General features: G+C 44.0%; 1 protein-coding gene across 1 annotated transcript; it reads right to left on the bottom strand.

Moving 5' to 3' along the window:
• Positions 1-7,776: 7,776 nt before the first annotated feature.
• Positions 7,777-10,156, bottom strand: LOC133749648 (septin-10-like). Its single transcript, XM_062178920.1, is given in 2 exon segments — positions 7,777-9,608; positions 9,610-10,156. Coding segments are annotated over 2 exon segments (1,362 nt in total). The 5' UTR covers positions 10,095-10,156; the 3' UTR covers positions 7,777-8,731.
• Positions 10,157-15,265: the final 5,109 nt, after the last annotated feature.

Below are 15,265 nucleotides of genomic sequence, written 5' to 3'. Positions count from 1 at the left end.
AAAAACTGAACACGAATAAATTCATAAGTACATTGGCAACAATTAAGACTCTGGCCAAGGGGAAAACACTCTACATCGGGAAGCGCTTTCACTTATTATCCTTGACTAAAGAATGGGTTTCACCAGGTACTGTGGACTCAGATAGGCAATGATTTTCTGAACAACAGTTTGGCAAGACTATGAGATAGCTTCAACAACCTATCTGAATACAGGCTCAATTCCTAGTACACACTTCTCAAATCCATTCTGAATACAACTATGGGATCTGCAAGATTTTCAGTGGTTTGTGTGGCCTCATGTCCCTCCTCCACATCAATGGCATTAGATTGCACAGCTTTTTGTGAGAATTCTCTCTGACACTGGAGAACATGTGGGTGCAATTTTTTAGCTGCTAGGTATGGTGAGGGTAGGCCTGACAGTGCCTGTGACAAGCAAGCCCCTACATGCTCACACACAAGCCCACATCTCAAAGAGTCCCTACACTCTCTTCCCGACAAGAGCTCACAAACATTTTAATCACGCTAAGCATAACTAAACTCAATAGCTAAGGTTTCCCCATTCAGACTTAGTGACATACCAGCCTGGGGAACCCTAACACGCTCTGGTTGTTCAAGGGCCCCATGTCAAGAACCTTTCATCAGTCAGGATTTACCAAACCATGCCAAGTGGCTTGCAAGAACAAAGTCCATTTTGTTCTGGCTCTACTTGTCCACCATGGGTTAGCTGCAGTCCTGGTCCAGCCTAGAACAACACTGATGGCTATTATACTATTGAGGAAAAGACCATGGCAGAGAGAGCCGTGCACTGGCTCATAGAGATTCCTCTCCAAATTCACACCCAGCACTTGTGTTTTTCATAGCAATGGGCCATGGGCTGTCACGTGGCTGTGCTTGAGTTCCAGTGAGTGGGGATGAGTTACTTGTTTGCAGGAAGGGGTATTTAATATGTATATACGATCTACCTTTGGCCCTTAGTATTCCTTTTCAATGTCAAGGAAAAAAAACATGGGGATTCACCATAAAGTCTCCCACAGTGGAGATGACACCTGTAAAGGAGATAATGGTTACTACTGTGATAGGGACAGTGAGAAATTGAGGAAAACACGGGCAGTGCTCCTTTGCAACTGGCCACACAAAATTTGCTGGTGACCAGACAATCGAAATTGCAACATGAACAGGTTTTGCTTCTTTTCCTATGGCTATTATGGAGTGACTTGTTTTACTGTTTGTTGCTTATGAAACACCTAATTCATTATTCCTTCAACATAATTCATTGAGCAAGTTCTGGATACAACAAAGATAAAGAAGACACAGTGCTTTGTCTAAAGGAACTCACAGACTAGTTGTCAAGAAAGACACAGAAGCAACTGACAATAATTCAATGTGGGAGATTTTGTATTATAAATATCTAATAAGTATTTGACTATAGTTATGAGAGCAGTTAATCTTTCTTGAATGGGGATATGGAGACATCTTTATAGATGAGCTGATATATGACTCAAGCAATATAAATTTGATGGACAATTTTCAATGGATAATGGGGAATGGCATATGAGAGGAAGAGGGAGAAAGAAAAGGATAGAATCTGGGATTGGCAGAATCTTCGAGGCAACATTCTCCAATGTCACAAGGGGAAACACTGGATGCAAACTCATTCTGATCAGGCTCCTACAGCTCCAGCCAGAGTACAGACTCCTGCACCCCCTTGTTTTTGAGGTGCTATAGGGCTAGGCTCTTTAAATTAAGTCACTTAGGGTATTCTTTTGAAATAGTGACTCCTGATAATCAGAATCCTTCCTTGGGTGAGGTCCAAAATGTTGAATCCTGGGTTAATCCTGTCACCTGTTCTCCATTGGCCGCACAGAGAGTGGGATCTGGTGATGGGGCTGGGCAGAGGCTGAGATCAGAATTGGCAAATTCTTCAAGTGCAAAGTCAATGGCAGGGATTGTAATCTACAAGAAACTACACAGCGTCCTGTCACTCCGCTGTTTGAAATCCTTCAGTGGCTATCGTCTTCAAAAAACTAGATCACGTTCCTTAGACTGTGAGCCAAAGTCCTTCATCCTCTGACGAATGCAGTCTTTCCAGAGGTATCCACTTTATTACACACACACATGCACATGCGCGCGCACACACACACACCCTTCTTCCTTGCTGTCTTTTTTAAAAAATATTTATTTATTTTATTTATTTGAAAGGCAGAGTTACAAAGAGAGAGAGAGAGCGCAGAGGAAGAGAGAGATAGGTATTCCATCCATTGGTTCATTCCCCAATTGGCCATAATGGCCACAGCTGCACATATCTGAAGTCAGGAGATCTGCAGGGGCCCAAGGACTTAAACCATTTTCCACTGCTTTCCCAGGGCATAGCAGAGAGCTGGATCAGAAGTGAAGCAGCCAGGACTCGAACTGGCACCCACGCTGGATGCTGGCACTGCAGGCAATAGCTTTACCTGCAACACTACAGAGCAGGCTCCCCCCATGCTGTCTTAGAGAACAAGTGTGGCTTCCTGAATGCTCACCATCCTCTCTGTTTCTTCTCCGCTTCTGTTCATGTTGTCCCTTCCTACTTGCATCCTGTAATTCCTGCTCGTCTTTGAAAATTTTCTTGGAGCCGGCGCTGTGGCATAGCGGGCAGTGCCGGCATCCCATATGGTTGCCGGTTCGAGTCCCAGCTGCTCCACTTCTTATCCAGCTCTCTGCTATGGCCTGGGAAAGCAGAAGCCCCTGCACCCATGTGGGAGACCCGGAAGGAACTCCTGACTCCTGGCTTTGGATCGACACAGCTCCAGCCATTGCGGTCAATTGGGGAGTGAATCGGCAAATGGAAGACCTCTCTCTCTCTCTCTCTCTCTCTCTCTGCCTCTCCTTCTCTCTCTGTGTAACTCTGACTTTCAAGTAAAATAAATAAATGTTTTAAAAAAAGAAAACTTTCTTTACACATCTTAGATTTTTTAACTGCCCAGACTCACGGCATAAATTAAATATTCTTGTTTAGTGATGATGCTCTAGCTAGTTTTGTCAAAACACAAAACACATAAATATAGTCACCAGGCCAAATATTTCATCTATTGTGTTGTACAATCTGGCACTCTTCTCAATGCAAAGGAGAGTCTAAAGTTTTATCAACTGGGCTGGCGCCGCGGCTCAATAGGCTAATCCTCCGCCTTGCGGCGCCGGCACACCGGGTTCTAGTCCCGGTCGGGGCACCGGATTCTGTCCCGGTTGCCCCTCTTCCAGGCCAGCTCTCTGCTATGGCCCGGGAAGGCAGTGGAGGATGGCCCAAGTCCTTGGGCCCTACACCCGCATGGGAGATCAGGAGAAGCACCTGGCTTCTGGCTTCGGATCAGCGAGATGTGCTGGCCACAGCGGCCATTGGAGGGTGAACCAATGGCAAAAAGGAAAACCTTTCTCTCTATCTCTCTCTCTCTCACTGTCCACTCTGCCTGTCAAAAATTTAAAAAAAAGTTTTATCAACTGAACAATGAAAAATTAGTGAACAAACTAATGGGTAGGTTATTAATATCATAGCAGGTGCACTTGGCTTGGGAAGACTTTATGGAGTGACACACGGCTTCTCTTCCAGGCGATGTCATATGTTACTCAGTATTTGTTGTGTCTCAACACAATCCAGGAGACAAGTGTTCTCAATCCCAGAGCATCATTTCCTATTGCCAGCTTCAAGGGCAGGAAGAGCACACTGGAATCCAGGAAGGTGGACCTGTGAGAGTTACTCAGGCTTCCAAACCTCAGTGTGTCTGCTGATGGAATTCTGGACTCTCTCAACATAAGGTAGAGGCTCTTGATATTCTGTCCAATTTCTATATTAAGCCATCACAAATCATTGTAAGCAGAAAGATCTTTAATTGATAGCTTGGCGTGCTCACCGTTTCATAGGCCTGGATTGCTATGCCAGGTTGCTGAGGGTAGAAGGATTCTCATTCAAAAAGATTTATTAAAGCTCCAAGGCATATCCTAGCACTTGGAATACATCAGGGAAGACAAGAGACAAGAAGGCATGTCTCATAGATCTTACATTCTGATGGGAAATATGCAATAAAGGTAATAGATAAATAAAATGCATAGTGCATTAGAAAGTGTTGGGTCATATGGAAAAAGGATAAAACAAGAAAGGGGGCAAGGACCATAAGATTTTAAACAGTGTGGATAGAGTGGGCGTCATGGAGAAAGTGACATCTGAGAAAATACTGGAAGCAACAAAGACAATTAGCCAGACAGAGCAGGGAGGAAGACCGTTGTAGGCAAAGCAACAGCCAGTGGGAATGTGCGAAGCAGCTGAGCGCCCTCCCTGTCCAAGTTCAGGAAGGAGTTCAATATAACTGAGCTGGAGTGAGGGCTAGGGAGAGCAGCAGGGCAGGAAGTGATGGCCAACAGAGGATATACTGAGTACTGAAGATTGGGAATTGACTTTTAAGACATGCTACGTTTGAGAGAAGGCATACCACCACCACCACCACCCCTCCGTGCCACGTTTGAGAGGCCTACACCACCCCACTACTCCCATCTTGGCTCCAAGTCAGAAGTTTTCTAGGCAGGTGCAATAATCGTTCCAGGGGGTGGGAAGGCCTGATACCTATTTCCTAAGAGACAGCACACATGGAAATATCACCCCTAAGGAGGAGGAGTTCGTGTCAGGTCTATAAACTTCATTTATTAAAAGGAAGAATGGTGTTAAGCTTGATTTCATAACTATATATTTATGCATTGGGCTGGATAAACCAAAACAAAAGTAACTTCAACAGATTTAAACAAACATGTTTGGTTCACGTAGCAGAAGAAGTGAGGAGAAATTGCACTTGGACATGATTTTCTCAAGAGGACCAGTTCTGCAGCTGTCCTGGTTCTGTCTTCCTCTGTGGATCAGCTTCATCATCCTGAGCCTCTCCTCTCAGTAGCAAAATGGCTGCTGGTGCTCGAGGCCTCACAGCTAGTCCCTGGACTATCCAGAGGGAAAGAACTCTTCTCTCCCTCCCAATCACTGGTTATCCCTTGACTGGACCGACTGCCTTGATTGCCTACCCCTTGATTGGTCACCTGCCCTGCAGTGAATGAATCACAAGTCAGGGGTGAAGGAACTACTCTGACCGTTCTGCTTACTCCAGTTGCAGCCCTTCCTTTGAACTCAGGATGGTTACTTATAACTTATAACTGCCAAACCTTGGGGAAGGGTGTTAGCATGACACAGGCTGCCATGTCACCACACGACCTGCTGCTCTAGGTGGGAACTGGAACTGTGGATACGTACTTGTTGACTTGAGACAGGCTTGTGCTATTTGAAAGCACGTCTTTTCCCACTGTAGACAGAAATCTAGGGCCGTGACTGTACTGAGTGAAGACTGGGTCTGTTGGTGCAAAGAGGACCAAGTGTGTCTCTTTACACTGTGGGCATGCTCATTACCGTGTCCTTCAGCCAGAACAAACCCTGACATAATATCGCCACTTTGCCAAGGATCCTTGTATTTTCATGCACTGTTTAATGTTTTGTTCCCTTAACAATGGCTAAGAGCACAGATCTGAAGACAGGCAGACCTGGGACTTGGTTGTGACATTTGGTGTGTAACTTTTTATCTAAATTACTCCTTTTTATTTTTCAAAAGATTTATGTATTTGTTTATTTGAATTGTAGAATTATGAGAGAGAGAGAGAGAGAGAGAGAGAGGGAGAGGATCTTCCCTCTACTGGTTCACTCCCCAAATGCTTGCAATATCTAGGTGTAGGCCAAGCCAAAGCCAGAGCCTAGAATTCCATCTGGGGCTCCCATATGGGTGGCAGGGATCCAAGTACTTGGGTCATCATCTGCTTCCTCCCGGGTGCATTAGCAGGAAGCTGGATAAGAAGTGGAAGAACTGGAACTCAAACCAGCACTCTGAATGGTATGGAAGTGTCTCCAGCAGTGGCTGAACTGCTCCTTCAAGCGCCCACCCCCACTGTAAAAATTTGACATAAATATTCAATAGTTGACGATCAAACCAGGTTAGTTAGCATTGCCATCTCCTTAGACATTGCAGTAGAGTGTGATAGTTCAATACATGTACACAGTGTGTACTGATCAAATTAAGGTAATGTGCATTTCCCTCTCCTTATCATTACTTTACGTTTGAAGCATTTTTGCTCCTGTGTTCTATCTGCTCGTAGAATATAAATCAGGTTAGTGTGAGCTGGAGTCCCCCCCACAGTGCTGAGGAGGAGTAGAAATTGTTCCTGCTATGTGACTGCGGTTTGGATTTATTTGAGAAACATAAAAACATGACTGAACAAGTCAAAGGCCACTTTACACAATAAAATAGGCAATAATGCCACAGAGGTTTAGAAAGCCGAAATGCTCAGATACACTAACAGCAGTGGCACAGCCACGCGAGAGCAGATGCATTGTACTCCCGGGACCCAGGTCAGAGTGAAGGGGACAAATGCACATCCCTGTGGTTGCTGTTGTGTGAGTCCAGCTTTATAGCTACTGTCAGCGGACATGCTGTGACGGACAACCCAAGTCTTTGCACCGTATTCATGACAAACCATGACAGAGGACAAGTGTTGTGGCACAGGGGGTTAAGTCACTGTGCGGGAGACCTGCATCCCACATCACAGAGTCTAGTTCAAGTTCCAGCTGCTCAGGCTCAGAGGTTCCAGTTCTCTTCTTGCTAACGCACCTGGGAGGCAGCAGATCACGGCCCAAGTACTTGTTTTCCTGTCACTCGGAGAGCCGTATGGAATTCCGAGCTTCTGGCTTCAGTCTGGCCTAACCCTTGCTATTGTGGGCACTTGGGGAATGAACCAGCAAATGGAAGATTCTCTCTCTCCCTCTCTTTCTCTCTCTGGTCCCCTGTCATCCCTCCTCTCACTGTGCCCTCCAAATAAATAAATAAATCTTTTTAAAAAAAGAAGCCATGATGAGTCACAAATATATCTGCAGTTGCCCAAAAAGTCAAAGTCATGAAAAATGTATCCTTTTACAGATGCGGACATACAAAATGACATCTCTATGTTTGTTGATGAATCAGCAGCATTTTTAGGCACACAGGCGATACTTATCCACAAGTCAACTTACCAGTAATGCGCTCTGTGGAGCCAAATTTGCAAAAAGTGCATAACAATTCAGAACCCTCTAAAAGTCTTCCCATAATTTAGACCTCCAGTATTGGAAATGATGCTAGGATGAAATCCAGAGCACAGTAATTTGTGAAAAATAAAGCTGACAATTTAAAATACTGGAAAAAAATCCTAAAGAAGGGAAAAAATTTTTTAGAAAAACCCCATAAGGCCAAAAAGAAAATTTGGTAAATGAAAAATGTCTTGCAGGGATGGTTGGTGGGGCGTTGTATACAAGTAGTTCTTGATCATTAACTGTAGGCTGAAGTCTTGCATCACACTGAACAGTTGCTTTTTTTGTGTTTTTTTTTTTTTTTTTTTTTTTTTTAGTACCCACAGTCTCCTTTGGGAATGCATTCGCTTTAATTTTCTTTTTTTTTTTCATTTTCTTTTTTTTTTTTTTTGTGGATGAAATGCAAGTCTTTATTTACAATTTTTACAACTTCATGAAAACAAAAAAAGAAGCACTGCGCAGAATCTCACATAAACTAAGCAAAATCTTTTTCTGCAAATATTGGTAAAATACCTCTGCACGCTTAACATAATCTAAACATATAGTTAAATGAAGCAAGGTCGGTAAAATACTGAAGATGACAGTTCACAAAAGGAAAAGTTAAATTTTAACACATTTTAGTAAGTGCGTAGATATATTTTATTTGTCAAGAGATGTTTCACTTAGAATATTCAAGTACAAAAAAATGAAAATCTATATACGTATATGACTGTTCAAAAAAGTTAGTAACCATTCAAACATTCTGAGAATTCTACAAAGGCAATGAAGGCAAATATCCTTGAGATATAACATCTAAATTTTTATATCTTTAATATTCGGATGTTTATAGCTATTTTCTTAAAAAAGTTATTTTAATAAGATAATTTGACCTTATTATTCTTCTCCCGGAAGACCATGTTTAACAGGCACACAACACATCCTAATGAAAGAGTGTGTGACGCACTCACGCTCAAAGGCACTTTGCCACCAGGTGACAGGGCTAGGCAAGGCAGTGTTTCCACGTTCAAGCATACTGTGTCAATACACTGATGCACAGTCAGGCATCCTACAGCGCTCATGGTCACCACCTCATACCATCTGACAAGAAGCTCAGGACAGTAACAACTGGGTAACTGTATCAAAAATTCAAAAAGTCCTATAAAACTATTGAGGTTAGAATTTTAGCTCTATAGTACATTCTGAAATATATTCTCAGAATTTTTCATCTAGTATATACACAAAACCCAGCTCATCTTGCACTATAACATAACTGGACATCCACAGCGTGAATGAGTTCTGTTTTAACGGCACTGAGACTGCTCTTTGGTGTACTGCACTGCAGAGTGACAGGAAGCTGGCAGCAGCAGAAGAGATCTAGATCCACTACAAAAAGCAACCCAGAAATTTCTAACAATGGTGACAGTGTCAGGAATCCTCCACTGCGGCTTTTCTTTTGACCTCCTTATATATCGACCTTACCCCGAAGGCACTTTTCCATAAACGTCAGATAACGGTGGCCATCTGCCAGCAAGAGAATGACACAGCAAATAAAAACAGCAAGAACATCGAAGCATGCTGGTAACTTTTAATGACTTAGGCTTGTGAAGATCTTCTGTGCTCTGCAACTTCTGTGTTACATAAAATTGGAGTTCTTTCGGTCCTTGTCTTTCTTCAGGTTGCCACCCGACGCCACAAAGGACTGGTTCTGGTAAATCTCGGAGGTGGCTTTCCTCTTTGAGAAAGCGATTATTTCCTCTTCCAGAAACCTTCTCTTCTCTTCCAGCTTCATTCTCTCCTCTTGGTGAACTCTTTTAAGGTGCTCGAATTTGGCCTGCAGCTCCTTCTCAGCCTCTTTCAGTATGGCCTCTTTCTCCTTCACTCGCTGCGCAAACATCTGCTTCATCTCCTCTTCCTTCCTCTGGCGCTCACCATGCAACTCGTGTCTTTTGGCTTCATAGGTCTCCTGAAGACTGACGGGCTTGTTCTCGGGGCCGACATCGGTAAAGCCCATCTCCTCCAGCTTGCAGCGCCGGTACAGCTCGTAGTGCCGGCTGTGCGTCTGCTCCCGCAGGTCCTCCATGTTTGTACAGATGAGCATTTCCCGCAGCTTGACAAAGTCGCAGTGGTTCTCGTTTTCCACTTGCACAATGCCCCAGGGGTACTGGCGAGCTTTGACCATCTTATTGCCGACTTTTACCTCGTCCATACTTCCTACGACAGCAAAAGGCAAATGTCCGTTCATTGCAGTGTTGACTTTGGCGATGGTGTCGTCATCTGTTGGGAACTGGTATATCTGGACGCCACTGCTGACCAGTTCACTCATGAGCTTGATCTTAAACTTCTGCAATTCAGTTTTAGAAATTGCATCTGCTTTGGCAATCACTGGTATAATGTTCACCTTGCTGTCTAGGTTCTTCATGGTTAAGAGGTCAAGTGTCTTTAGTGAGTGGCCCGTGGGAGAGATGAAGTAGAGGCACACATGGATGCGCGAGTCATGGTAGTTGGAGAGAGCGCTTACTTTTCAGTTCTTCTTGGAGATAGGCTTCAAATTGAGCATCTATGTAGTCAACTATTGGTTGGTAGCTCTCTTCTTTATTTATTTGGTCACCGAATCCCACCGTATTCACAATGGTCAATTTCAATCGAACATTACTTTCCTGGAGTTCATACGTCTGAGCCTTAAGTTTAACATGTGGGTAAAAATGGGAGGATTCACAGTCTTCAAAATTAGTATTAAACAATGTGTCAATCAGTGTTGGTTTTCCAATTCCAGTCTCCCCCACGCACAGAATATTAAAACAGAAGCCTTGCTGAATGGATCTATTGACCAGCTGATCAGGCAAACTCTCAAAACCAACATGGCCAGACATAGTCAAGGAACGAACATTTTCTCTTTTTCTCTGCTCCTCATCAGATCCTTGGGAGGGCATGCAAGCTGTTTTCGCTGCCATGTGAGACTGAAAGTGCTGATGCCGCGCCACCTCAGAGGAGGCCATGGTGCCGCGGCGGCGCTCGGAGCAGGGCAGACGGCGGCCTCGGTCCAGCGCCAGAACCCGCGTCCAGCAGGCGGCCCAGCGGGGCGCGGGGCGGGGCGGGTAACGGGCGGGCCGCCTCCGCGGGGCAGGGCGTGGCCAAGCGCGGGGCCGCGGGCACCATTGGGCGCGCGCGGAGCCCCCTTTTTTTTTTTCATTTTCAATTCTCTTTATATACAGAAGATCAGTTTAGTATATATTAGGTAAAGATTTCAACAGTTTGCCCCCATATAGCAACACAAAGTGAAAAAAATACTGTTGGAGTACTAGTTATAGCATTAAATAACAGTGTACAGCACATTAAAGACAGAGATCCTACATAATATTTTTTTAAAATTAATTAATTTTCTATGCTATTTCCAATTTAACACCAGGTTTTTTTTTTTCTATGTGGCTCTGCTGTGTTGTAAATTCTCCTGTGATCTGATACATGTACCTGAGCTGGAGTTTCCTGTCTTCTGTGGCATGTGCCTGTGTCATTTTGCAGGCACAGAAATCCACCACACAAGCTCCTATGGAGACCATGCATTTGGGGGAAACAATGCTGATGACAGAACAGCGATACTGTTTCATGAGTGTCTTCATATGACAATTACTTCATACGTAGATGTTTTTTGAGTCATTCAGTAACTTTGCTGGCTTCTTTGAACAAATGTGTCTTTCATTCACTCTCAGCCCCTGGGATTTCATTATTTGGAAGGAAGGGTGATGCAGATGAGTGACACTTTTTTGTTGTTGTTTATTTGAAAGGCAGAGAGACAGAGAGAGAGGGAGAGACAAAGAGAAACAGATTTTGCACCTGTTGGTTCACTCCTTAATCGGCTGCAACAGCCGGGGCTGGTCCTGGAGGAAACCGGAAGTGTGGAACTCCAGCCTGGTCTCCCATGTGGATGACAAGGGCTTAAGCACTTGCATCTCATGAATTCTCAGACACATTAGCAGGGAGCTGGATCGGAAGCAGTATCCTTGGGACTTAGGTCTTGAACCTAGGTGGCGGGTTAACCCACTGCACCACAGCGTTGGCCCTGACACTTTCTTAAAGCTGTAGTCTTTGTCCTTGCTGTATATCGTGGCCAATTCACTCCTCTGGATTTTCCACCAAATGCATGGGGATGAAGACGAAAACAAATTTAATGGCCATATCTTGAAATTCAATATTAAAAGTCTTGATTGTTCTAATTCCTAGTCTGTATGGTTTGGGATTTGATTGATGTCCATTTTATTCAGCAAAGTCTACCAAATCATCAAATAGCATTTATAAAGTGCCCTTCATTTTTGCAGTCATTAATACAGAATTGGGCAGTAAGCTCTAGGGTTTCAGATTGAGAAGGGGCACGACTTATATATATGCAAACAGGCAAACAAAAACCAGCGGGGACAGCTGGGAAAGTAGCACCTGTTGGCTGAATTGCAGCAGGTGCTATTTTTTCTGTTAGATTTAGAGGCAAACATGAGAAGTCCACGTTCTTCAACAATCAGATCCCTAGCTGAGAACAGTTCGCAGTGGAGGGCCCTCCTGTCAGCAGTGCCTTGGGCACGGAAGGTCACTGATCTGGTCAAATTCTTCCTGTTCTCTGACAGGTGTGTTTGACGGCAAGCTTAGCACCATGAGGAGGGCCAGAAGTGGGGTATGATTGAATAATCTGGCAACTGTCCTGAGTGCATGCTATTCCCTTCCTCAGAAGTCAGCTTTTCTACCCTCTTATAAAGAGCTCCTCTCCCATCTTCTTCCTCTGCCACTATGGAAGTCAGTCTGGAGATTGCTCAGAAACCTGAATATAACCCTACCATACAACCCAGCCATCCCACTCCTTGGAATTTACCCAAAGGAAATTAAATTGGCAAACAAAAAAGCTGTCTGCACCTGAATGTTTATTGCAGCTCAATTCACAATAGCTAAGACCTGGAATCCACCCACATGCACATCAACAGTAGACTGGATAAAGAAATTATGGGATATGTACTCTATAGAATACTATACAGCAGTAAAAAACAATGAAATCTGGTCATTTGCAACAAAATGGAGGAATCTGGAAAACATCATGCGGAGTGAAATAAGCCAGTCCCAAAGGGACAAATATCATATGTTCTCCCTGATCGGTGACAACTAACCGAGCACCAAAAAGGAAACCTGTTGAAGTGAAATGGACACTATGACAAACAGTGACTTGATCAGCCCTTGTCCTGACTGTTGATGAACAACTTAATACTTTATCCCTTTTAGTATTTTTTTGTTCTACTTAATACTATTGGTTGAACTCTGTAATTAATACACAATTATTCTTAAGTGTTGAAACTTAACTGAAAAGTGATCCCTCTTAAATGTAAGAGTGGGAATAAGAGAGGGAGGAGATGTATAATTTGGGACATGCTCAATCGGACTTGCCCCAAATGGTAGAGTTGGAAATGTGCCAGGGGATTCCAATTCAATCCCATCCAGGTGGCATGTACCAATGCCATCTCACTAGTCCAAGTGATCAATTTCTGTTCACAGTTGATCATAATGATAGGACTAAGAGTCAAAGGGATCACATAAACAAGACTAGTGTCTGCAAATACTAACTGATAGAATAAAAAAGGGAGAGAACGATCCAACATGGGAAGCGAGATACACAGCAGACTCATAGAATGGCAGAAGTCCTAAACAGCACTCTGGCCTCAGAATCAGCCCTTAAGGCATTTGAATCTGGCTGAAGAGCCCATGAGAGTATTTTAGGCATGGAAAGCCAAGACACTCTGGCAAAAAAAATAAATAAAAATAAAAATGAAATGACCTAAATGAAAGATCTCTGCGAGTGAGATCCCAGTGGAAAGAACAGGCCATCAAAGAAGGAGGTACCTTTCTCTGAAGGGAGGAGAGTACTTCCACTTTGACTATGACCTTGTCTAAATATGATCAGAGTTGGCAACTCAAAAGTCTTCCATAGCCTTGGCAACTCACGACAAGAGCCTAGGGTGATTACTGATGCCATAAACAAGAGTGCCAATTTGTTAAGTCAACAACAGGAGTCACTGTGCACTTACTCCTCATGTAGGATCTCTGTCCTTAATGTGTTGTACATTGTGATTTAATGCTATAACTAGTACTGAAACAGTATTTTTCACTTTGTGTTTCTGTGTGGGTGCAAACTGTTGAAAGCTTTACTTAATATATGCTAAATTGATCTTCTGTATATAAAGATAAAGATAATCGAAAACGAATGTTGATGTGAATGGAAGGGGAGAGGGGGCAGGAGAAGGGAGGGTTGCAGGTGGGAGGGAAGTTATGGGGGGGAAGCCATTGTAATTCATAAGCTGTAATTTGGAAATTTATATTCATTAAATAAAAGTAAAAAAAAAAAAAAAGAGCTCCTCTCCCATGTTCTTCCTCTGTGAGAACTGTGATGTTTTAGGATTTAAACATTCGGGATTTTAATTGTTTTGGGTTGTGATTAGCAGGACTTCAATCCTCTGGGAGTAGGGCATCCAGAGCGGTCTTTCAGAATATGGTGGGCACAGATCCACACATGTTCCAGAACTACTGATCATGAAAATGTCATGCTATTTGATCACCACATTCCAAACAGACATCTCAACTCTCATTGACATCTATGAAATCCCATTCATTCTATAAGTTAATTTATTTATAATGAATATCCTTTTTAAAAGGTATATTTATTTATTTGAAAGGCAGTCTTACAGAGATGCAGAGGCAGAGAGAGAGTTCTTCCACCTGCTGGTTCACTCCCTAGTTGACTTCAATGGCCAGAGCTGTGCTGATCCGAAGCCAGGAACCAGGAGCCAGGAGCCAGGAGCCAGGAGCCAGGAGCTTCTTCTGGATCCCCAACATGGGTGCAGGGGCCCAAGGACTTGGGCCATCTCCACTGCTTTCCCAGGCCATAGCTGAGAGCTGGGTCAGAGCTGGAGCAGCCGAGACTAGAACCGGTGCCCATATGGGACGCCAGCCCTGCAGGCAGTGGCTTTACCTGCTTTACCACAGTGCCAGCACCTATAATGAATATCTTATACTCAAATTGTGAACCAAAATCCATACCAATATGGCCCCTCTCTTCGTATCTCTTCAGAAAAACACCTTACATTTCTTTTCCTTTTTATATAACTTGGCACACAATGTATATTTTTCTTCCTTCTACCCACATTTCACTTTCATGGTCCATTGTCTATGGCTCCTTTACAAAATTTTCATACCATCCTCTTGTCATTGTCCCCATTCCCTCCTTTTCTTCCTGTCCTATCCTTAACATGAAGGAATGGCAAGCAATCATTTCCGGAGTAGTGGATCCCCTCACATCTAACGGGATTCTGAGGTCCCAAAGGAGTCGACAGCAGGTTCTGCCCTGTTTTGAACTTGTTCAGACTTAGCAGCTAATTCTCATAGCTTCTTAACACAGTGCAGGTGCACAGCACACCCGGTTAGCCACGTCAGGTCTCTTCTACACTCTGTCCAGAAGACACTGAAGAAATTTGTGAATAACTTCTCAGCTGGTCCATATCAGTGATGTCTATAAAATTTAAGGAGAAAAAGAAAGTAAGCAACATAGAAATTTTTCTTTTTATGACAGGCAGAGTGGACAGTGAGAGAGAGAGGCAGAGAGAAAGGTCTTCCTTTTGCCATTGGTTCACCCTCCAATGGCCGCCGTGGCTGGTGCACTGCGGCCGGCATACCGCACTGATCCGAAGCCAGGAGCCAGGTGCTTCTCCTGGTCTCCCATGTGGGTGCAGGGCCCAGGGACTTGGGCCATCCTCCACTGCACTCCCGGGCCATAGCAGAGAGCTGGCCCGGAAGAGGGGCAACCAGGACAGAATCCAGCGCCCCGACTGGGACTAGAACCCGGTGTGCCGGCGCCGCAAGGCGGAGGATTACCCTAGTGAGCCGCAGCACTGGCCACAACATATAAATTTTAAAGGAGGATGACTATGGACTCACCAGCTGCTCACTGGACCTGATAAAGGGAAGTAGGTTTTATTGCCACAGGGGAAGACTTAGTGGACGTGGCCTGGGCAAAACTGATCAAAAACAAACCCGTCCATTTAGCGGAGAACAACTTTTCCACACTGAAAACATTTGGCCATGTTTTAAACATTTTTTGTAAGTTAATCCAGCACGCAGTATTTACATCAACTCCAGACACAAA

The sequence above is a fragment of the Lepus europaeus genome, chromosome 20 (genome assembly GCF_033115175.1).
Source record: "Lepus europaeus isolate LE1 chromosome 20, mLepTim1.pri, whole genome shotgun sequence".
NCBI lineage: Eukaryota > Metazoa > Chordata > Mammalia > Lagomorpha > Leporidae > Lepus > Lepus europaeus.
Note: the sequence above shows the minus strand (reverse complement) of the source record. Positions and strands in the feature narration are given on the sequence as shown.